Source organism: Mus caroli, chromosome 6 (assembly GCF_900094665.2).
Source record: "Mus caroli chromosome 6, CAROLI_EIJ_v1.1, whole genome shotgun sequence".
Classification (NCBI taxonomy): domain Eukaryota; kingdom Metazoa; phylum Chordata; class Mammalia; order Rodentia; family Muridae; genus Mus; species Mus caroli.
Window position 1 is genome coordinate 2,371,835 of NC_034575.1, and position 23,849 is coordinate 2,395,683.

General features: G+C 40.4%; 1 protein-coding gene across 6 annotated transcripts in view; it reads left to right on the plus strand.

Annotated features, from left to right (window-relative positions):
• Dync1i1 (dynein cytoplasmic 1 intermediate chain 1) overlaps positions 1 to 23,849 on the plus strand; it is a 305,446-nt gene that overhangs the window by 214,912 nt on the left and 66,685 nt on the right. For all 6 annotated transcript variants that reach the window (XM_021164407.2, XM_021164406.1, XM_021164409.2 and 3 more), the window contains one exon: positions 22,705 to 22,851. In XM_021164407.2, the coding sequence (XP_021020066.1) occupies positions 22,705 to 22,851 (147 nt within the window). The remainder of the gene's footprint in view (positions 1 to 22,704; positions 22,852 to 23,849) is intronic.

The window sequence follows — 23,849 nt, forward strand, 5'->3', positions numbered from 1 at the left end:
TGGGAATCCCAGCACAAAAAGCTTATGTGCTTCTCTGGCAGCAAGAGGATATGTGTGCCCTACAGAAAAATATGACAGAGAGTTGAGAGACTCTAACCTAATACCAAACTTGCCCCAGATAGAACAGTCTCAGGGCTGAAGAGATGGCTCAGCAATGAAGAGGCTCGTGATGCTCCTTCAAAGGACCTGAGTTTGGTTCCCAGCACCCACATATAGCAAGCAGCATACAACTGCCTGTGATTCCAGCTTTGAGTAACTCAGTGTCCTTTTGTCCTTAATGGCCTCCATGGCCATTGCATACTAACAGACACACACAAATACATACCCACACAATTCATGAAAACAAATCTTTAAAACATTACAAACAAAAGAAATTCTATGTCTCCACACAGAATTTCTTAAAAACAAAGAGCAATGGGTTTTAATTGTCTACTCTTTATAATCTAGGTACAAAAGATGATGTGAAATAAATTTATATAAGAAATACATCAGAGTTCTTTTATGTCTGAAGCCTCATTGCTTAGACCCTGAACTTTCTTCTGTCTGGATCTGAGCCAGAGGGTTCACATCTATTTCACTAATGCAATAGCCAGTACCACCTGTGATCCAATTGCAAGGCCAGACCAAAAAGAAAGGCAGCCTGCTGAGCTGCTGAGATCCACACATACAAAGCCGCTGTATTTATTATTCCATCGGGAATGCTCTGCTGGCAAGGCTGATCTGACAGGAGTAGAATCACAGGCAGCAGAGCAGGTAAGCCATGAACTACAAAACCAGATTCCTAACATATGTTTAATTGGAGTACCTCTCCTTTAAAATACCTCCTGATTCTAAGTCCACATTCTGATTTGCCCAGTCTTGTTACCATTTTCTGCTGCCTGTTCTGAATTAATCCTTTGAGGTGGTCATTCCATGGAAAGAAAGAAAAAAAAAGGAAAATGAGAAGACAGAGGCAGAGTTGGGAATGTGAATGAAAAAGAATGGGAGAAGGTCAAGGGAAGGGGTCATTAAATGGAGTCTGCTTTCAGGAGTTGAGTTTTCTGGTCCATGGGAGAATATAGAGGCAGAAGAGGAAGAGAAATAGATGCCAACTGCCCTCAAAAGGTCATTTGCTAGAATCCCAAGAAAAGAATGAAAATTACCCTTTGCAGTAGAGTTCAATTTACAGATTATTTTGATTCTCCGTCATACTTCATCTCAAAGAATTGGTATAATCTAAAAAGTGGTTAAAGTTATTAAAACAGTTTCCATAGTAGAAAATTAAATGATTTTATTAACTGTCAAAGTCAGTGTTAAACCGAGATAATTTGAATTATATTTCATATAGTGATCATGTCATCAGGATGTCTAAATATTCTCTCTGAAAGTAATAATCTGACTTCTCATCAACAGAAAACTGACAAAGGTTAGGAGTATTAGCAACCATCTGTATTATTTGTAAAATATAAATAGGAGAATAGATTTGGGAGGAATATTTATGTAAATATGCTTTCCACCTTGGAAAAATTAACCCTTTAGGACACTTTCTAGATTTAATCCTTTGACAAATTTTCTTTTCAAAAGACCATGAAACTATTACAAGTACTTTATGTATATTTAAAAGTGAAGTAGCAACAGCTTATGCAGTAGCTTATGCTATTCAATTTGAAAAGCAGTAAATATCTTAATGAATATGATAAGAGCAACATAGCAACATATTATACTGCTTCAAATCACCAGATTCATTATCTGTGTAGCATGCATATCTATTATATGATTTATCCATGATCTATCTGTTGTCCATCTATCTAATCTAAGTTTTCCTAAGTCACATAAAAGTGTCCCAGTGAACTCGAAAAATGCTCAGTAGCTAACAGCACAAGTTGCCTTTGAAAATGGCCCAGGTTTGGTGCTCAGCACCCACATCGGGAGGCTCACATCCATCTGCATCTTCATTCAGGTGATCTGATACCGCTAGCCTCCAAGGCTACTCACACACACACACACACACACACACACACACTACACATAATTTAAAATAATAAAAATAAATCTTTTTTTTTAAAAAAAATGGTACTATTGACAAAATAGAATAGATTTCAACTTAGTCCTCTGGACTCTTCCAATACTACCTTTTCTCCCCCCTTGAAGCTTCCATAGAAAATATCAATTGTACTCATGAGTAAAAATTCCAGTGTCTGCTGGTCAACCCAAAATCATTTTCAGGAATTCTAGTTTCCATACCTTCTGGCCTTGTCCTCTGATCTATGTCCTGTGTTCAGGTATCCAAGCCTCACCACGCTTGATGATGTAGCAGCAGTGAAGCCCAAGCAGCTCAGTGACTTCTAGAACTTCTAGTTAATCAAGTCAAAGAAAGTGAAGAAAGTGACCCAAACTATTTTTGCCCCTCAAATGTGTATTGTCTTAAGGAAGGCTGTCAATACAAGCAGATGCTTGACTGTCTTCAACATCCATAGCATGTATAGTCTTTTTTATTCTACCAGTAACACTACTATAACAATGTAGTTCTGCCAAACCATCTCACTTACTGGCAATATATCTGCCCACCCAAACTGTATATTACTGTTTATGCTCAACTGAACTGTTCAATGTTATTTCAAATATGATGGCCTTCTTTTCAATGCTAGGACAGGTAAGCCATGAACTACAAAACCAGATTCCTAACATATGTTTAATTGGAGTACCTCTCCTTTAAAATACCTCCTGATTCTAAGTCCACATTCTGATTTGCCCAGTCTCGTTACCATTTTCTGCTGCCTGTTCTGAATTAATCCAGAACAATCCGATAGATAGTTAGTAAGCCCAGAACCACGCTCATTTCTAAGATAATGATGAGTATGCTCTGTTCCATGCCTTTGAGGGACCTGTCTGTCGAAACTAGAGTGTCGGGAGAAAGAGATCAGTGTTAAGAACGCTCCACTGCTCTTGGAGAAAGCTAAGGCTCAGCGTAGAGTCAGGATAGTTAGTTTGGTTCGTGTCAAACACCTCTGGACGGCTGAGCTTACCTGAGGCAAGAGGCAGCCTCCCCTGGAGGATACCTTACATCGTACTTGAGAATCCTTCAAATGATCTGAAGATGATTGAACCACAGGTATTCCCAAGACTGGTTCTCATTAGGAGGGAAAACTAGAAGCTTCGTTCTCCCTCCTCCTTGATGTGAAATGAAACCAGGGAAGGCAGCTACTATTTAGACAAGTGAGTGAATACTTTTCCTTTGGGAGCCTCTATTCTTAAGAAGAGACTGACCACAGGAAGTCACTGAAAGTCTTTGGGAGCTAGAGGAAGAGTAGAGCTTGGGTGCCATTCAAGAACACAGGAATGATGGACTATTATGTTGGGGCTAAATTCACCTAATCAGAATCATAAGGAAAGTCTTACCTTCCCATATATGTTTTGTTATCCTACAAATAAAATATGTGGCTGAAATACTGGCACGGTGTCTGTCTACACAAGGCCGAGTGTTTGAGGAATAGAGAAATACCTAAGAGAAGTTTGCATTACCAGATGCTTGGCATCGAGTAGTCAAAACATTTTGAATGTATTTCTGAAATAGTCTTCCAGATTTGTGGCAACTTATAGCCAGCCATAGCCCTTATCTACATTTTGGAAGGAGGATGGTAATCTGAGGTACTTACTCAAATTATACGAGAAAATCGAACTCTTTACTGCCTACCTAGCATGATTGCCCTTCAAAAAGAAATTTAATTCTACATTGGGGAGATGGGGGGAGGGGAGTCTTTCTACAGATTTCTTCAACATTACATTTAACTTGAAAAATAATAGCCGCAAAAAGGCATCTGTAAGTATCTTGGAATTGCCCTATGAAAGATCTCATTGCCATCACATTCTGATCTGCTCCTGAGAGATGCCAACTAATTCTGAACCTCACTTCATTTTGTGCTTGTTTTTTCCCTATTCTTTAATAGCAATTATGTTTGATTCCATACATATCAGCTTACCCAGTTTCTTTTCATTTTAAGAATAATGTTCAAGAACATGGAATTTAATGAGGATGAAAAACTAAAGTGTGGTAGAGCTTTTATTTTAATTCTTGAGCAGAATTTTTCAACAGAAATTCTTAGTCTTCACTGAAAGATTTATGCTCTGTGATTCAAACTGTAGGCTGTTTTTAGGTGTCCACAATAAAGCTAAAGTTTTCAGTGATCTGGAACCTAAGGAAAAATAGGAAAATTTTTACTTTGTGAGTTTTAGATAGATATCTAGATATTTTGACAGATAGTTTTATCATCTAGTCTAAGAAATATTGTTTAAAAACAATAGACTTAACAGCCTCAGTGCGTCATACCAGTTTGCTACTGGTATGATGTCATTGTCATGTCTAAGATAAGAAGAGGTCTGGTAGCAAACCCTAAAGTGAGATCGCATGCCTACTAAGTCTTCAATAATTATACCTTCCTGCACTCATACTAAATACAGTGTTCAGTTGATTTTCAATTATTTTTAATTTTTCTTTGATGTCTTTGTATCTGATACATTAGTGGAAGGAATTCTGAGGAAGTATAGCAAATTGTTTTCTATAGATAAGTTAACGAGAAATGGGGTTCCTATCGTTGCTCTAATGGAGAATCCCCACATGAACAGACTAGGATACAGAAAGCACCAGCATCCAAACAATTGATGAAGTTAAAAAGGAAAACCTCTTCCTCTTCTTCTAGCTTTCCTACCCAAACCATCCAAAAACCTTTCTGCTTCAGTGGTTGTCTGATAAATGTCTTAACGTGGGGTGGGAGGAGTGGAGTTGAACAGCTTTGGCCAAAGGTCCATAGATTTTGACTGAAGACTGGAAGCTGACAGAGTCATTCAGAGAACATGCCTTAGATCTGAAAGATTTGAAGGAGAATGTTTGAGGTACAGTGGCACACTTAGGGGATTTGCTCTTAGGATTCTAATGCGCCTTGTCTCAACTCCTACCTAAGGATGTTACGTTCTTCCTTTTTGTTTTAGGAAGACTACCAAGAGCTTGTGGAAAGGAACTTGGAATCTCTAGCATGGTTTGGTTATCATCTGTCTTGAGGGACAGTGCACAGTTCACATAATCTGGTTAGGAAAGTATTCTGTCGGGAGAAAGTATAACAGAACCAATGTGCATTTTTGAGCCAAAATATTATGGCAATGTGAGGGTTGTGTTCTTGGCAGGATCTCAAGTATACATGTGACTGTGGCCTTAACTATTGATCTGCTAACTAACACACATACAGTGCAAACTATTTAATATGTTATTTTATCAACATTTCTACAAATGTATTAATATTTATTGAAGGCTAGTAGATAGAATGTTCACCCAGAGATATCTGGGTCTTAACATCAGAACCCTATGGAAAAAGAAAGTTTAGAAATGTGATTGTTGTGTACTTCTTAAAAGAGGGATATTATCCTGTGTTTGCTAGTAGACTGTTTAGAAGGAGGGAAGAGTATCCCCTCGGAGGAGGGAAAGTAACAACAAAAGACATCAGAGGGCTGTGGGGGAGGAAACTGGACCAACCATGGCTGGCTTTGACAAGGAATTAGATGGGCTCTAGAAGCTGAGCAGATAACACAGAAATAGATTCTTCCCTGGAGCCTCCAGGGAAGGATGTAGCTCTCTCTACCCACTCTTTTAACCATTCTAAACTCCAGCACTGTAACATAATGGCTTTGTTATTCTAAGCTGTTGTGTGCTGTAATTCATTACAGTAGGAATTAGAAACTGACACCCACATCTGCTGGTTCTTAGGAGCTGTTCTTGGCACAGAAACCAACCTAGGATAAGCAACGCAGCTTCTGGTCCTGTACCTGAGTCCCACAGGTCCTTTGCATTTTGCCTATGAAGAATTAAGCCTATTAAAATTGGCATAATTTCCCTATAGAAAACCATCCTTGATTGACACTTCATAAACCTTCCTATCACCTCTGCATCCTATGTATGTAGAGCCTTGGAAGGTGCATCCCACCACGCAATCAGTTACCCAAGGGCTGTGCTGCCTTCCTCTCATACCCATGTTAATAACAATCTAATCCTTTTTACTCATGAGGAATTAGAACCATCTATAGAGTACAGTACTGAAGGGCTGGGACAGCCTCCTCAACAACTGAAAGAACAGTGGCCCTTTCCCTAAGGAAAGGACTCCTACTTGGAAAAACTATCCTGGAGGGATTTTAATCATAAGAACAAAGCAACACAGTTAACTAAGAGAGAGCTGCTAGACCTTCCAGTCACCATGTCTTCTCTGCACACACTAGGGTGCCCTGGTTCCAGCTGCTGCTCCAGAATCTGACATGGAAATATGCCTTTTCTAACCTACTTCCCAGCACAGTGCAGATGACAAAGGGAAATTAACATGTGAAGAAACCCTTTAGAAGCTAAAGGGGCCATGTTCCTTCTCTTGCTATATTATTTGGCTGGAAATGTTAGTGTCATTTTCAAATATGGGGTCTGATTTAGTATAGGCAGCCAACAACCATGGATCTCATCAAATGGGGCTCAGAACATATATAATAGCTTTCAGTTGAGGGGGTCTGGGGAGAGCCATACCAAATATCTTTAAGGTTTGGAGTTGTCTGACCAATAAAGGAAAATGTATTCGAACAGAGCTGAGAAATCAAGCTTAAGGATCTTGTTTTTCAGGGCTATTATAGATAATTCGTTATAATTTATCACACTGATACTCTTAGATTGGATGAAGCCCAAACACAACTGAGTTTGATACATATTAAATTACCTCTTTCTTAAAAGGAGGGTGGTCCTACCAGGGCAAGATGGAGTTCATTAGCAAGCTGAGAAGGTTTTCTTAACTCTTCATTATCTGGTTTTATATTGTTCCATATTCCCCCTGCATCAATGGGTGTCTTTCTTTCTTCAGTTCTTGGAAAAATCCCACTGGCTCTCCGTGATCTTACCTATTTCTAATTCCAGAATCAGTGACAAAACGTTCCTCCTTGCAAACTTAAAAACAAATCACAGATTTCTACAAACTCCTCTCTTACCCTTTACATAAAATCAGTTGGTTTTCTGTGTGACACAAAATAGTTCACTCCAGAATGGTAATTGACTGATACACACACTGTGGTAGCAGGCTTAGCTTTTATGTCTACATTTCCAATGGCCTGCACAGCTGCTTGTGCCATTAGAGGAAAGCACACGGTCAGGTTGGGACTCAGCTCTGCATGGTCTTTACTAGAGCTCCAGTCTCCTTCCAGAACTGGGAACTTCAAAATCTACCTAAATCCCCTTTGATCTGTGTGTCCTAAGTCTTATGATTAGCGATCGTTTTAGCCCTGTAAGAAAATATCCTCCCCCCTAAAGAGATGTAAATTTAATCAGTTGATTCTAAAGGAATTTTCAAATTTCATCTATTCCTTTCATTTTAAAGATAGCATAGAAAGTAGTAGGATCTGCCATGGCATTTTCAAACATAAATATCATTATGCACTGTTTTTGTTAATTCCCCTCCCCCACCGACCTTCCACATCCCCCTGCTTCTTTCATTGGTACCCCTCTCCTTGTCCCCAATAGACCTTGCATGATGAATTCTATTACTGCCCTCCACTGAGCTCTCTACGTCCCCTCTTAGTCCTCTTTGAAAGGAAGTTAACTCACTGTACCCTTGACTCTTGGTGGGTTACCAGATGGTGTTTTCTTTTTAAAACTAGCCCAGGCTGCACTCGAGGAAATTTGACCTATTTATCTACTTGTCTTCTTTTGTGTACATGAGTACCGTGTTAAAAGGAGATTATCTGAAGTAAAGGAGGAGCCCAGGACAGATTCCCAATCCTCTCAGCCTTTGGATCCCATAGGAAACCTCAGAGATCTACCAGTCCCAACTCTTCTCCAGGCCTTAAGAATAGCATACCTAACTACATTCATGCGTAGGCTTACTCTGATATCCCACCTCAGAGCCTCACACTGTGTTAGATGCAGGACTTTACTTCCTACTTGCTTCCCAGGGTCTGTATTAGCCAACATCTTTTAAGTGAAAAGAACTAATTCCATTCTCGACGGATGATTGCAGTTTCTTGCTAAGTTTAGAATGACTCTACGGATTCCAAGAACTGCTGCAGCTAGCAAAGCCACCATCGTGACCCAGACCAACTGTGCAGCGTCTGCATTACTGTGGAATACTTTGTGTTTCATCTTTAGCTTTTTTTTTTTTCCTTGATGGTTCCCTGTAATTTCTGACCTATGTGGCTTGGTAATCATGATCTAATGTGGGATAGCCTGTGACCCTTTGGATGGAGCATTCAAGTGAAAATGAGAATTTGTTGAGTGCCATATGGGGGTGACATTTTTCTTCCTTCATTTTCACACAACTGGCCAATTTATTATTGTGCTTGAAAACTAGAGAGGAAAATGTCAGGAAGGAAAAGGGAGAAGAGGAGAGTGAAGAAGAGAGGAGAAGAAGGCAAGCAGGGATGGGTGGGAGAAGGGGATCAGGGAAGGGAAAGGAAAAGAAAACATAACTGAATTTATTCTTTTTGGGCGTTGTGTAGCTAAATTCCAAGGAAAGAAAATGAAGCTGTGTTGATATTTGTTTATATGAGCTACTCTATCAAGGCTGGGGAGAGGGATTGGGCCATACGTATGCATTCTGTGTTTGCCCCTTTGCAAGGACTTAGTACTTTTTCAATAAAAATAAATTTAATTTATGGCCTCACTTCAAGGAGGATGATCGGTTGGTTAAAGTGGATCGGTCCCACCCATAAGTTTAGAGAAATTGCGTGGCTGAATCCCTTAGCGTAGCTTTCATGTGGCTGAGCTACCCATTCTAGAAAACCCCAAGTGTTTTTGAAGACACGAAACTGGTGACATGCAGAACTCTTCCCTCCCTTTCTCCTATGAATCCATCATGTTTGAACAAGCAATGAAGCCAACACCGCCTCCCAACTTCCTGTTGCTTGGAGCTCTTCTGCATTCTTGAATAGAGTAATCTGGTTTGGCTAGTTGATACTCAAATAAAACGGGGTGAGCATTGACACATACTATATATAATTTTTATATATTTTTAATTAATCAAGTTTTAGATATTCCCTCTGAAGAAACCTGGTGCTTTTACATACAAAGGTAGTGTATGTTTTCTGCCTGTTTATTAATTTTGTTCCTGAAAGGAAAAGGTAGCTCTAAGCTTGTATCTCATGCTTATTCCAATCTTGGCAGAGCAACTTGTGTTGAGTTTATGCTGAAAGCCCAAAATGAAGGTGATAATAGACTCAAAGTCCATACAGAAAAAAAGCATTTTTGAGCTGAGACTGTTTCACAGGGCATTGTTGTCTGATGCAATAACAAACCCCTACCCATTTTACCATAATAAAATTTTGGAAAATAAATATATAAAAAAGTGAATGTATCATATGGCAATAGATAAGCAGATTGCTCAATAAACAGATGATAGAGGATAGATAGATAGATAGATAGATAGATAGATAGATAGATAGATAGATAGAATAAATGATTATTGTCATGATGCTACTGTTAAACTTTTTAACCAGCTGAGCTCAGTATTGAAAACTTTTTGGCTCTTTTTTCCTGTTTTATTGTAGACTATTTTGTGCAGCCTCCAAAGATGTGTTTGACTCATTATAGTGTCAATATTAAAAACAAGAAAGTCAAACCCAAAGCAAGAGATACCTATAAAGTCCTTTCTCAAAATAGTGGAAATCTCAAGAACTTTCACAGCTAGAAAGGTGTAAGGAGACAGGGTGGTCAAGTGTAAGGTGGCCTCCGGGATGGGGCTTCTAGAGTAAGAAAAGGACTCGAGGGTGGGGGGAGGGTATGGGGGACTTTTGGGGTAGCATTGGAAATGTAAATGAGGAAAATACCTAATTTTTAAAAAATGGAACTATTAAAAAAACAGAAAGAAAAGGACTCGATACAAAAGCTGAGGAAATCTGGCTGGCCTGTGGGATTTGCTGAATAGGATTATAAGTATGGCTTACTTGGCTATGACAAAGTCTCTGTGTTAACATAATGACAAGAAGATGGTCCCAATAGGAAAATGGCTCCATGTATATAAACTGACCGCATAACTTTCCTATAAAAATTAAAACTATTATAAAAACTTTTAAGCATTGTTCTGATGACTCACTGCAAGGATTGAACAGGAGGGATGGGAATCACTTTCTCTTTTGAAAAATTTTCAGCATTTTTGTAACAAATTTGGCCTTTACAAACAAGAAAATAGAAATTCTGCAACTGTTCTGCCATGTGACAGCTCACCGACAGCACGTCACCTCACTCACACAGGCAAAGTTGTGCTGCCTGGCGTGGTGGATGGCAGAGGCACCTCTAAGAATGACCACATGGTTACCAACTTGCTGCTGAGATTCTTGGCCTCGATGCTAGAATGTTTTTAGTAAAAATGTCTCTTTCTCTGTATGTGTGTGTGTGTGTGTCTGTCTGTCTGTCTCTCTGTCTCTGTGTGTGTCTGTGTGTGTATGTGAATATGTGTTATGTGTGTGTATATATGAGTGTGTGTGTGTATGTTTGTGTATGTGAGTGTGCTTTGTGTGTATGTCTCTGTGTGACTGTGTGTGTATGTGTTATATATGTTTGTGAGTGTGTGTGTGTGTGAGAGAGAGAGAGAGAGAGAGAGAGAGAGAGAGAGAGAGAGAGATGTGTGAAGATTTAACCTTGAATTTTTGGCTTGTGTCTCTAATATTAAGGGTTTCTGTGTACAAATATATACAGAATGCACCTCAAATCTTCCATTCATATTTAATGAATTAACTTTTAAACTTTTCAAAGGCATAAGCCATTGCTTTTCTCAGAACAATGTGAGCATTTTACTTAAGATGATTCTGTCTCACAATGAGCCTGCTATAAAATTAAAAGATATATGAATTTAATTTTTTTATTTCATGAGTTCAGAAGAGTGTTAGCCAGCTCCTACGTGGAAGCTTCCAAATAACAAGTCACCTTCCTTCAGGAAAATCCACGAGACACTGTTTGGGTTTTTTTTTTTTTTTATAATAATCAATAACAATTCGTCTCATTTGAGAGGATAGATATACTCACAAAGATGGTTTTGGATTTTTGTGGTGTTTTTGGTTAGGTTGCAAAGTGATAAGATAAAAACAAAGACAAGAAGAAAATCTCCCAAAGCAGTGGCAATAAACAGAGAGCGTGTGAGGAGGGGCCATGGCAGCCCAGCAGTGGCGGGCGGGNTGTTCAGTAGACTCTCAGGAAACGATTAATTGGCCCCAATCAGTTCTCAGCAGGAATACCCACCTCATGGTAAATATCACCACGATTGGTACTAATTACCTCGGTTGTCACCTGTCACAACCCATAGGCTGGGAGCTGAGTGAGGAGGGCAGCCGCCTTGATGGGAACAGCAGCCACAGAGCTATAAAGGGGTCAGTGAATCACTGCCAAGGCCACTGGAGCAGGCAGGGGGCCCACCAGCCCTCCCTGCCATATGGGGCACCACAACATTCAGGGTGATTCCAGTCTGATGGAAGTGAGAAAATCCTGAGTACGGGTGCAGGGGAAGGATGGTGTGTCCCAGGAAAAGAGGGAACTAGCATTCAATCCTGACAGTTGCTCTTACACACTGGCTGAGAAGCTCCCAGGTTGTATTTCAAATCTAGACTTTGTCAGTCTTCTGTGTGTTCTATCATAGGTCAGTGGCTGTACTTTCTGAGCCTAAGTTTCCTTATCTGCAAAGATATAGGCAAAACAAGCTCCAAACAGGCCTGATAGAGTGTTATCTCAAAGCCTCAGGATGCCACCAGATGACACAATTATGTAATCTATGGTGATGGTAATGTTTATAAGCTTGCCCGGTGGTAAACAAGAAGGCTCAGCATGTCCCCTGATTTCATGGATAGCCAAGAAGAAGACTGTAATGTCACAGTCATTTAGCAAGGTCTGAGAGTCTAGTTATTAAGGAGAAGGAGGAAAGCAAGTAGGGACATAAAGACTAGCAGCATTGATGGAAACGAAGGTGTAACACTCTTGGGGCATCCTATAATACATTTCTCCGATGGACCAACTTTTAAAATGGTGTGTATGCACATAAAGAAAGTGTCATAGGCCCCATACAACATTTTGCAAAGGGATACTCACCCCCTAGGAGAATGCTGGGCCATTCGCTACTAAAGTATTAACTTTCGAATTGAGTCCTTCACATTTCTGTGTAATAGAAATACTGGGCTCCTGTTAAATACACAGACCATGGGCCTCTTCCTCTGATTTGACAGATCCAAGCATGGACACAGGCATCTGTCTGTATGTGTTTACTCGCTTGCTTATTTGTCTTAACTAAGAAAAAATTGTAACATAGGACATGATGTGTTGATGTATGGGTGTAACATACTATGACAGAGTTGAGCGATAATCCCTGTGTACACTTTTTTATGTTTGTATATGTAGTAAGAACACTTACATGCACTTTGGCAGTTTCCAGATATGCAATATACTATCAACTATAGCCATGAGGATGTATAATAGATGGCTTGAACGTTTTCCTTCTGTTTCACTGCAATTGTATGTCATTTGATCATGTGACCAACATCGTTATAACCCTTCCTCACAGCCACTAGAAAGTGATCTGTATTTTAAAGGAAATTTCCAAGGAATGTATGTGAAGTTCTTCAAATGTATGTGGAGAACTGATTACAATTGGTACTCTTCACCTCTTACTATATACAGACTTTTTTTTTTTAGAAATACTGATGTTTTGCATGGGATGTGGCCTAAACATAGGAGATTTTTTTTTTCAAGTCCTCTGCTCGATAGTAAAAGATCCACAAATTTGGAGTGACAGTGACTTAGAAAATCACTTTAATTGTACTGTAAATGAAAACTAAGCAGTAGTCAGATGGAAAATTCTATCAGAGATCAATCAATCTAATTAGATCTATGGTTTGATGTCTAGTTGTTAAGAATAAGAATTCAAAAGACTTTAAGTCATAAAACAAATACTAATAAAATGCTTAAGTCATTAAGACTGGAGCAAGGATTTATGTGATAAAGATACACTGGCCAAAATGAGGAGTCCTGTGGATTTTCATTATGTTTGCAAATATTTCTTTAGATCAAGAGCCACGTCATTACTAATTCTATGTGGGACAAATTATTTATTAGAGTCTCCAAAGTGCGTCCATGGACCCTAATTGCCCAGGAAGAGTGAGAGGGCAGGAGAATGCCTTTGTGTCTTCAGGGTAACAACTATCTTACTCCTTTTATCATTTGAAAATTACTAAGTCGGACACTCTGAGGTCCACCTGTAATCTTTTAGTATTGGGGAGGCTGAGACAAGAGAATGACAGAACTGCTCATGTTTCATAGCAAAGTAGTACCTCATAAATAAATAAATAAATAAATAAATAAATAAATAAGGATTAAGATTTAGATAGCTCTCAAATATAGAAGTGATTATTGTTGAAAACAAAAATTACGGAAGAAATGAGCTTGTGAAAATAGAAACCATGTGCTTTATTATAGATTGTAAAGTGATGAAACTATTATACAGAATAGTTTTTCAAAAGACTGCAACTAGAACTTCAATATGATCCCATCATTCTAATTACAAATATAAACCAAAAAGAATTAAACGCATGGGGCTGGAGAGATGGTTCAGTTGTTAAGAGCACTGACTGCTCTTCCAAAGGGCCTGAGTTCAATTCCCAGCAACCACATGGTGGCTCACAACCATCTTTAATGGAATCTCATACCCTCTTCTTGTGTGTCTAAAGACAGCTACCGTATACTCATATACAAAAATAAATAAATAAATCTTTTTTAAGAAAAGGAAATAAAAAATTAAACACATATCCCAAAGATATATCGTCATACCCATGTTCATAGAAACCATACTCACAGAAGCCAAAGGAAGAAGCAACCCAAGTGTAATGTAGTAGAAAAATCAATAAAGCAAAAGTGACCCATAAGGACAATAGATTGCTATTCAGCAGTTAAAAGGTAGGACATTTTGCATGTGCTCTCACGTGGACATCCGTGAGAATGCTTTTATATAAGACAAATACTCCACAGTTGATTCTGCTAATATGCAGAAGTTGATTCTGCTAATATGCAGAACTTAGAGTCCCAAACTAGGGGTTAAGAGAAGAGGAGGACCGGACAATCTGTGTTTAATGGAAGCATAGTTTTCACTGGAGATGATGAAAAGGGTCCAGAGGTGACAAAACGCTGTGAGGACATATTTAGTGCCACCGAACTGCATGCTTTCAGACTGTTAGAGCAATATTCACATAGGGAAAGTTTCACCGTTTCTTTACAATTTTAATTTTTTTAAGATTTATTTATTTTTATGTGCATTAGTGTTCTATCCACATCAATGTCTGCGTGAGCCTGACTGATAGCCTAGAACTGGAGTTACAGATAGTGGTGAGCTGTCGTGAGGGTGCTAGGAATTGAACCCAGGTCCTCGGAAGAGCAGCCAGTGCTTTTAACTGCTGAGACATCTCTCTGGCTCCTGCTAGTTTTAAAAATAGATAATTTTGATGGTGTGACAAAAGTAAGGGCTATAAATTTCTCAATTGGTAAAAACGCCTGCTGCACACATTTCAAGACATGAGTTCAGATGCCTAGCGTTAATGTAAAAATCATGACACAACAGTGTGTGTCTGCAACCCCAGTACTCTGCAGGCAGACACTACAGAGGCTAGCCAGGCCAGCTAATTGATGATGATGACGATGACGATGATGACAATGATGACGACGAAGATGATGGTGGTGATGGTGATTATAAGCTGGAGAAGTGGTTGAAGAGTATACCTTTTTGTTGACCTCTGGCTTCTGCATACTTGTGTACCCACACACGTGTGACCACATACATAAAAATATATACACACAAACAGACGGAAATACCTAAGGTTCAGAAAAGTGGCACATAGGGTAGATGTCAGAGCAGAAAGCCAGATCTTGGACCTAGATAGAACCCTGGTAACCTCTTCATGTCAGTGCCTCTTTGAGCATGGAAACTGGAGGGGATGCTCAGAAAGAACATCAAGGGCAATGAACAGATAGCAATTTCAGCAATACAGACATTTGTTCCAGAGATGAGAAGGCTGGTAAATCTGCGAAGCTGGAAACGTCTGCACTCTTAAAAAGTGATTCATATCTCACATACCTTGCGTCATGATTGGGTTTGATGCCAACTCACCACAAATTACTGGGGGCCTCACCTGAAGCACCACACCAATTGTCTTGATTGATGTGGGAAGGCTCATTCCAATTGTGGGCAGCACCTCCTGGTAGCAGCCCAGATACAAACAGTAGAGCAAGAGAACGAGTTTCTCACCTTTTCTCCATGGCCTTCCTCTTGCCAGGAGTTGATTTACCTCAGGGATGCTGCTGCTGCTGCCCTAGTTGACAGCCAGAGACCAATGTTTCTAATCATCCATCATGAACTAGGGAACAGCTGCTATCCAAGAAACTTCCAGACTTTCAGGGCATATTGGAACTACAGGGGCACCCTGTGAACAAGAGTAAGGTCAAGATGTGTCCAAACACCAAAAATCTCATCCTGAGATTGTCAGCAGGAGTTAGAACTGTTCCCTCCTTGCTCTGGGTCTGCATGTCATAGAACATGTAGCCTTACAATCCCTACCTCTTATGATCTGCCATCCTTCAGGTAGTCACTTAGCCTGGTGGCCAAATGACAGGTTTAACTTCCTGCCTTCCTGTAAGGACATGTCCTACAAGCACCTGGAATTCCTCTTCATGCAAATGAAGCGTTCCCAGAACCTAGGCACCAGCCAATAATGTACATTCATCCTGAAAACCCCAACCCACTCCCCAAAGCTTATAGCCCCTATTACACCCTATAAAAGAGAGTTTTACTGAGAACAGTCTCGGAGAAGACTGTTTCTCCTCTCCCTCACGCCATCAGAGTCCCTGGATCCTGCCAGGCTGAGCTAAGCTTCATTCCCTGAAGTCCGGTCTAATGTGCCTGGACACCCCAAGGGCAGAAGCAGAACTGAGCCAGCACCCCACCTTGTGAATTGAGTCACTATTGGTTGTCACACCCATTCACATCCCAAGTGAGAGCCAGCTGTTGTGGGAGGGGCTCCTCTGACTGCTGAGACATGCAGCTTCAAAGATCGACTTAACTACCAGGTTCTCAGACCCTTAGACACAACTTTAAACTGTGGTTACTATTTTAAGTGACTTTGTAAATCCACATATATGTACATGATGTATATGTACATTCATCCCATTGGTTCTGCTCCTCTAGAGGACCCTGACTAATACAACATACATCCGAATTTATCATCTACAGCTTTGTACTTTTTTAACAAAATTTTCCCAAAATGTGAAACTGTCCTTTCATGACTTGTCTGGCTTGGTTCTCATAGAAAGAAACCTCTCAGCACTTATCCATATTAAAGCCCACATGGTACTCGTGCCTTTGTGTTGCTGAACAACATTCACAAGGACTTATCACCTTGTTTGTGCCCTCTCGTCTGTGGTGGGCATTTCAATTGTTTCTGCCTTCTTACTGTTAGAAGTGGTGCTGTTATGGACATTGGTGCTTCGCATAAACCTCTGGATTCAGTGATCCTGGGTAGTCACCAGGGAGTGGAATGACTGAGTCATGTGGTAACTGTTCTGTCTGCGGAGGAGCCACGAGCCCCGTTTGCGGAGTAGCCTCACTATTGTGTCCACTCCCACTGGCAGTTGTAGTGAGCATTCCATTTTCTCCACACACGCTAGTCAGTGCTTGGAGTCTGCCTCCCACCTTTTGTATGGCTGCAGCTGCATAGCCCCTGCTGTGACTAGTGAGGGTCTCACCAGAGAAAGGCATGCTAATGCCAAAGAATTCCAAAACTGCTTCTTGGGATGATTGGCTTCTCCGTTTTTGAAGGAGTCAGATTCTAAAATCAGCTGCTTTACTGTTTTTTTGTTTGTTTGTTTTTTGTTTTTTTAAATGCAAACTGAGAAGAGAAGTAATAGGCAAGCTAACTCAGTGTCTGCCAGAGAGATCTCAGTAACAATCAAGTGACAACTTTTCGTGCATGGTCTGGTCCTTCCTCTTACAATTTGGAATCATGGAGTGCACGTGCCAGGATAGACTGTCAGAGAGAGAGTGGGGGTGGGGATGGAAGAAGGACATGAATTGGGACCCTTTCCCTCCATCCATTGAGTGTTAATTCCTGTCTCCTGGGAGCTTTATCGCCTTCACGTCTTCCACACGTGAGCCTTTGGTAGCAACACTCTCTTATTACACGTGCTTCCATTAACAAATATCTCTGCGAGGTTCTGAGGTGCTTACAGAAATGCACACTAGTTCAGTGGTAACCAGAAGGATCCGATCCATCTGCCTAACGGCCTTCTGGCAGTTAAGCATTTTACTTTAACGCAAATAAAATGTCAGCCACCATTAGGCAGCATCTGGCAACAATATGGTCATTTCATCCGTGGGGACCAACCTCTCCCCCAGAAGAGATGGTACTTGAAATAGGAGAGGTTTTTGAATGCAGGACCTCCTATCCCTCCCACCCAGGCATGGTGGCTAAGGAGTGGGCAGACTGCCACCCACAGAAGGACACAGGGAGCCAGATCAAATGTGAACCTAGGGGGCAAACTTCTCAGACAGCAGTGACCAAAGGCTGTTCACCCTCACTATATGGGTCTGTGGTTAAGGGGGGAGTCTGATCTCTAAGCTGGCCTAGATTAGCTCTACAAAATGTAAAACAGCCTCTGCAACCACTTGAAGAAGAACTTGGGCTGACTGAACTAAAAGCAGCAGTGGGCTGTGAGTGAAGAGAGATGCTCAAAGAGGAGACTCCGCCCTTTGGAGTTCCCCGCCCACCCCCTTTCACCCACCCGTGAAAGGGGCAAAACAGCAGTTCTTTTGAAAGAGAGGGTGAGGATGTGTAACCTTCTCTGGTGGGAGCATCAGTTTAGGGGTTCAAGACCACATGGGTAATAAGAAGAGCTAATTTGCTATAATCAGGCAAGCTGCCTAAGACTGGAAAAATAAGACATTTCTTCAATAGTCTGGGCAAGTGTATGAGTAGAAAAAAAAACCAAACTTATCAATTGGGCTGGCTTGCTTCTCACACACAGTGCTGGGATGTTCCCTGTTCTGAATTGGGAGGAATTGTGTTCTTCAAATAAGCCAACTGTGCTGTGCGCCTTGCTGGGAAGCACATTCCCACTGTGGCACGGTCTCTGTGGGAAAGAGATGCAGGGTAGGCAGTTTTCCATCAAGCTCCTTACATCTAGGCTTATATTTCTAGGCCTCCAGTTTGACCAACATGGTCACATCAATGAAATCATGAGCTTTGGAAAAACAGAGTTCAACTGGAGTGTCAGGAGCATTTACTTTGATGAAATGGTTGACACTGTCCAAAAATCCTCACCAATGTCATGGCTTCTCTCTCAGGCACTACCTTACTAATATTGGTAAAGTCTACACTTATTGTTTCAAAGTAGAGACCCTAACGCTTTAAAGAATAAAATACAAGAAGTAAAAAGGTTTGAATGTAAGAATATTGGTACACACATGTGTTTGATTTCTTTGGTTGTTTGTGAATAGCTCTAACGAAGTAGAGCTGGCCTCAAACTCCTCATCTCCTGCCTCTACATCCCATAGATGGAATCCCACCCCTCGGATGTAGCGTTCAATGCACATCACCCAGGTACCACTGGATTGGGCCACATGCATCTTCCTATAGAGCCCTGAAAAGCAAAGAAAGCATCCTCATTCCAATCAATCTTTCTTGTTTTAATTTTCTTAGTCTTAGTTTAATAATGCCTTATTACAATATTAGAAAACTAAACTACTGCACAGTTTTAATGTGTAGGAAAGTGGTAAATTTTAAAGTAACACTAATATTAGTTTTAAAAATGTTTTCCAAGATAATTGTCTTTGGGAAAATGTGTTGCTAATAAATAAATAAATAACCCTTATTCTTTTCATGTTTATTTTATTTTTATTTTATATACATTGATGACTTGAATGCATGTATGTCTGTGTGAGGGTGTCAGGTCCCCTGGAACAGGAGTTACATACAGACAGTTGTGAGCTGCCATGTGAGTATGGGGAAATGATCCTGGGTTCTCTGGAAGAGCAGCCTGTGCTCTTAATTGCTGAACCATCTCTCCAGCCCCCACCCTTCTTCTTTTTTTAGACACGTCAAGTACCTTTTCTGAGATATGTCTTCCTACCTTTTACCTGACAACTATAAGCAGGAAGGTGATGTCACCATTTGGGCTTTTCATTGGCAGTTAGGAAATTCCATGACAGTCCCAGCAGCAGCAGCAATTAAGTCAGTAGCTGTATGCAGGAGAGACACAGATGTTTCCAACACTCCCCCTTTCCCTCCCTGCCCCACGATGGTTGATGCAAAAATCCCCAAATCTAAAGAGATGGTCTCACTACCAGGAATGTGGCTGGAGACTGAAGGAGCCTAAGCTTTGAGGTGAAATGTTTGAATCTTTAAGCGAATCATGCAAATGTTTGCCATCATTATGTCAAATATTGGTGGTTTTAAGAACTGCCCAAGAAATGGCCAAATTCTAACTAAACTCTACATGTATGCCATGAAGATCACACTGCTGGCATGTTTTCATATGAAAGATAATAAATATCGCATCACATGTGGTGAACCCTGGAGATGTTTGTGGAACTTTTTATACAGAAGCCTGTGATGAGGTAGATAGAGACAGAAGCACAAACAAGATGATAGAGAATGTAGATTGTGCATTTATGTAAATCATCACATAATGCAAATGTGTTATGATTGATATGATATGCATAAAATAAGAGAAAATTTATTAACATACCTATACATCATTTACTAAATATCAGGTGAAAATGAGTATGTGTGCTTTTATTCCTCTTGATGATATCATAAAAATTGTGTTTTGAGTGTTCTCTGAAGTTAAAAAATAGAACTCTGAGCCGGGCGTGGTGGCACACGCCTTTAATCCCAGCACTCGGGAGGCAGAGGCAGGCGGATTTCTGAGTTCGAGGCCAGCCTGGTCTACAAAGTGAGTGCNAAAAAAAAAAAAACTTGTGGAACACTGTCTCCTGAACATAGCAGCCATTATCATCTTAATCAGATCAGCAGTTATTACCTACAAGAAACTTTCATCAGAAATCCTCCCAACCTCCGGACCCGCTCAGCCGGGGTACACAAAAAAACCCTGTCTCGAAAAACCAAAAAAAAAAAAAAAAAAAGAAAATAGAACTCTGGATCCCAGATGGGGCTCTATGATACTTGGAAAGTTATAAAATGGTTCAGCAGACTTTGGTGCTAATTGTTTGATGGCTGAATGAGTGAATGAATGAACTAAGTAGGAACCAGTGAATGAATGGACAATCAGGTATTATTAGTTCTAGCCTGTGGAGTGGATCCAAGCAATTGTTAGCTCTGTTCGTTTCAGAAATACCTCTTACTATTTTTTTCTCCAGTTCATCCTAGCAAGAAACTCTGTGAGATTTGCAGGGAAATTTGCTGGGACTTAACTGAAACACGGAAGCAATCAAGTGGTTGAATTCCGGGTTTTTCCAATTGAATGACATTCCTTTATCCGTATTGATTTGGGCTTTGGTAAATTCAATTGGTGATCCCACCTGGATGATTTTAAGACTCTCTGAAGCTTCTTTTTGTTGTTGTTTGCTTTAAGTTTCCAACATAGCTCAAGGAACATAAGAATTTCATCAATTGAAAACTAAGAATCGTTGCTGTGGGATGTGTAAAACAAGAAGCTGACCAGAATTATGCTCCTTTTCTTTAATTCGTCGTCATTATTGAGAGTTATTCTTGGATTTTATGAAAACCAGATTGGAGCATGGGCATGTTCTCTGTCGAACTGTGTTCAAGGAATTGGAACTGAAAATCATTCAAACCAGGAAAACATGACATTGAAAAATAGTCTGCATTCTTTCCTCTACCTCACACTTTCTGACTGGAGAGTCCTACGTAGATTCCAGATCTGTTTTTATTTTTTATTTTTATTTTTTGTTCTTATTGAAATGCACAGTTTGGTGGAAGATCTAGTGGCACATTCCTTTAATCCCAGCACTTGGGAGACAAAGATACCAGATCTCTGTGAGTTCAAGGCTAGTCTCGTCTTTGTAGTGAGTTCTGGGACAACCAGGGCAACATAGTGAGACCTTGCCTCAAAACACCAAGAGAGAGACACATGGGGTGGTGGGGAGGGGGAAAGTGAGTAAGGAAGGGACGGATGGAAAGAAAGAGAAGGGAAGGAAGGAAAAGAAGAGAGGTAGGGGAAAGAAAGAAGTAAAGAAAAAAGAAAACAAAGACAGAAGAAAAGGAAGAAAATTAGGAAAAAGGACAGTTTCCCATCAGAACAAGTCGCAGAACAAGTCTTTGCCTTGATGACTGTTCTATCTGCTTATCAATTATAACATTCTGGTATTTGAAAGCTCAAAATCTATGCTTCTTCCATGGCCCCTTCCAGCTCAATCAGATAGCAGACTGGTCAACAGTCTTCAGTTCACCCTTGTGATCTCATTGCTCTCAAGTGCATTTCTTGTCTGCTGTACCTACTCAATTTTCCAAGAAGAGTTCAAGGTTTAACACATCCCCTTCCATGAAGTCCTTAGAAGTACCCTGCTTTTTCCGATCCACTACCTTCATCAACAGATAAACAAATTCTATCTTCATCTTTATTGGCCAAGGCGCGTGACTGGCCTCGTAGTGTTGTCAATGCCAGGAGGTGCCTTTCCCTACTTTACATTAAGGCACAGCCTCCACCAGCAGTGGCTCTGCTCATCTGAACTCATGTTTCTTCCATTCCCTTTAGCAGAGCACACATCTGTTGAGGCCTTTCACGGTGCCTCTATTTACTACATCATTCTTAGTATAATGACTTCTTTATACAGAGTAAGTTCTCAGCAACTGTTCACTGAGTTTAATTGAAGGAATGAAATGTGTTTATTGAAAACACTACCTCAGCTTATAAATGCAATATGGAAAGTGCTTTCAGGAATTCAGAGGAACGGAGCAGATGTGGGACTTGTCTGCCTTTGAGTGCCTCCACTAACTTGTTTCACATGAACTGCAGTGCCAAGCAATCTTTGGTGGAATTTCAGAAGCCACACTGTGACATTATGACAGAGCATGGTCAAGTTGGATTCAAGTCCATCTCTGACTGCTTGTTAAAATAGGCAAAGGGTAACATTAACATTTGTCTGAAGTGGGCAGGAAAAGGTCATGAAGAATGTCCATGGGAGGTGCGGGAACTTTGGGAGGAGCAGGTTGTGCCCATCTGAGGTCAGGATACTTCCTAGAAGTCTCCACTATGCCAATAAAATAAAATAAATAAAATTTACGTTAAAATTCTTGAAACTAGAGTTGCTTTGCTTCTCTGCTGCATTCAGAGTGAAGAACAGCTTTGGTCAGGGCCTGAGTGGGAGAATTCATATTGTTTCTGTCATAATTTTATTCAAAGATGAGAAATATCCATAGTGCAAGATTCATAGACCACAGAACAATGATGTATTTAAGATAGGTTTTACGCCTATTCAGCAACAGAGGCAAAAGTTCAAATTTCAGGTTTCAAGGAGGAAAGCCATTTGCTGACCTCTAAAAATCCTGTATTGGTGTATAAAGTGTCCTACTATGTATTTCCCAATTCATATTAACATTAATTCGTGTCTTCCATGGGGGAACTGAACTTGTCTAATGAGGGATTTTCTATCCAGGAAGAAAACAGACAATTCAATGACCATTAACTATGTTTTTTTTTCTCCTTCTCCAACACAGTCTTCTGTGATGTCAGTCTGCTTTGCCCGTTTTCATCCTAATTTGGTGGTTGGTGGCACCTATTCAGGCCAGATTGTCCTCTGGGACAACCGCAGTCATCGGAGAACCCCTGTCCAGAGGACCCCCTTGTCAGCCGCTGCACATACAGTAAGTTAAGCTTCTACCATACCTTTGTAAGCTACCCCCACTCTGAAAGGAGAAACAGCTCACAGGACAGCGCTGAAGCTGAGGTAGAAATAACTAACTTCTAGTGCCTGGTTCCTCCTGACTGACTACAGAATGACTTAGTGAATAGTAGATAAAGCGTGATGCCTCATGCCTCTAATCCAGCACTCTAGAGGCTAAGGCAGGAGCATTGCAAATTTGAGGACAGTTGCTACTACACAGCAAAACCTGTTTCAAAAAAATGTGGGTTAAAAAAGCATTAGCTTATACTTGGGAGTCACAGACAGATTGATGTCTATGGGATCTGGCCCAGTACATATTGAACTCCAGGTCAGCGAGGACTACAGAAGAAAAAGCACTTGCTGGTCGGTCAGTGGTGATGCATGCCTTTAATCTCAGCACTCGGAAGGCAGACAGAAGCAGGAAGGTCTAAATTCAAGGTCAGTCTGGTCTACACAATGAGTTTCACAACAGCCAGGGTTACACAGAGAAGCCCCGCCTCAATTTATAAACAAACAAATAAACAAATAGGAAAGGCACTGACTTTGGAGAAACATATTAATAATCTTAACTTTCTGTAAGTTTAAGTTTGAACACACGGAAAGCTTTTCTATGACATTCTAGAGGTCATTCATTAAACAGGTTTCCTGTGACTATCTTCCTAAAGAATCTCTTCACGTTAGTATTTGAGATGCAAACATATATTTCCAAATAGACTGCAGAGAGTACCATGGCTAGGAGTAGTGCATGGGGCATGTGTTAACATGCCTCTTCCATTTGCAATCTAAAAGGGTACTATGACTTTAAATTTGGGAATGTGTAGTGTTCTCAACATGAAGTCTACTGTGACAGTATAATCCCTAAGGTTAAAAATCAACATCTCAAACCCATTACCCATAATTTAGTAGAAGAGGTCCAGCATAGTGTTCACAAGACAACTGCTCTGTCATTTCCGTTAAGAGAATGACAGGTGTGAAGAG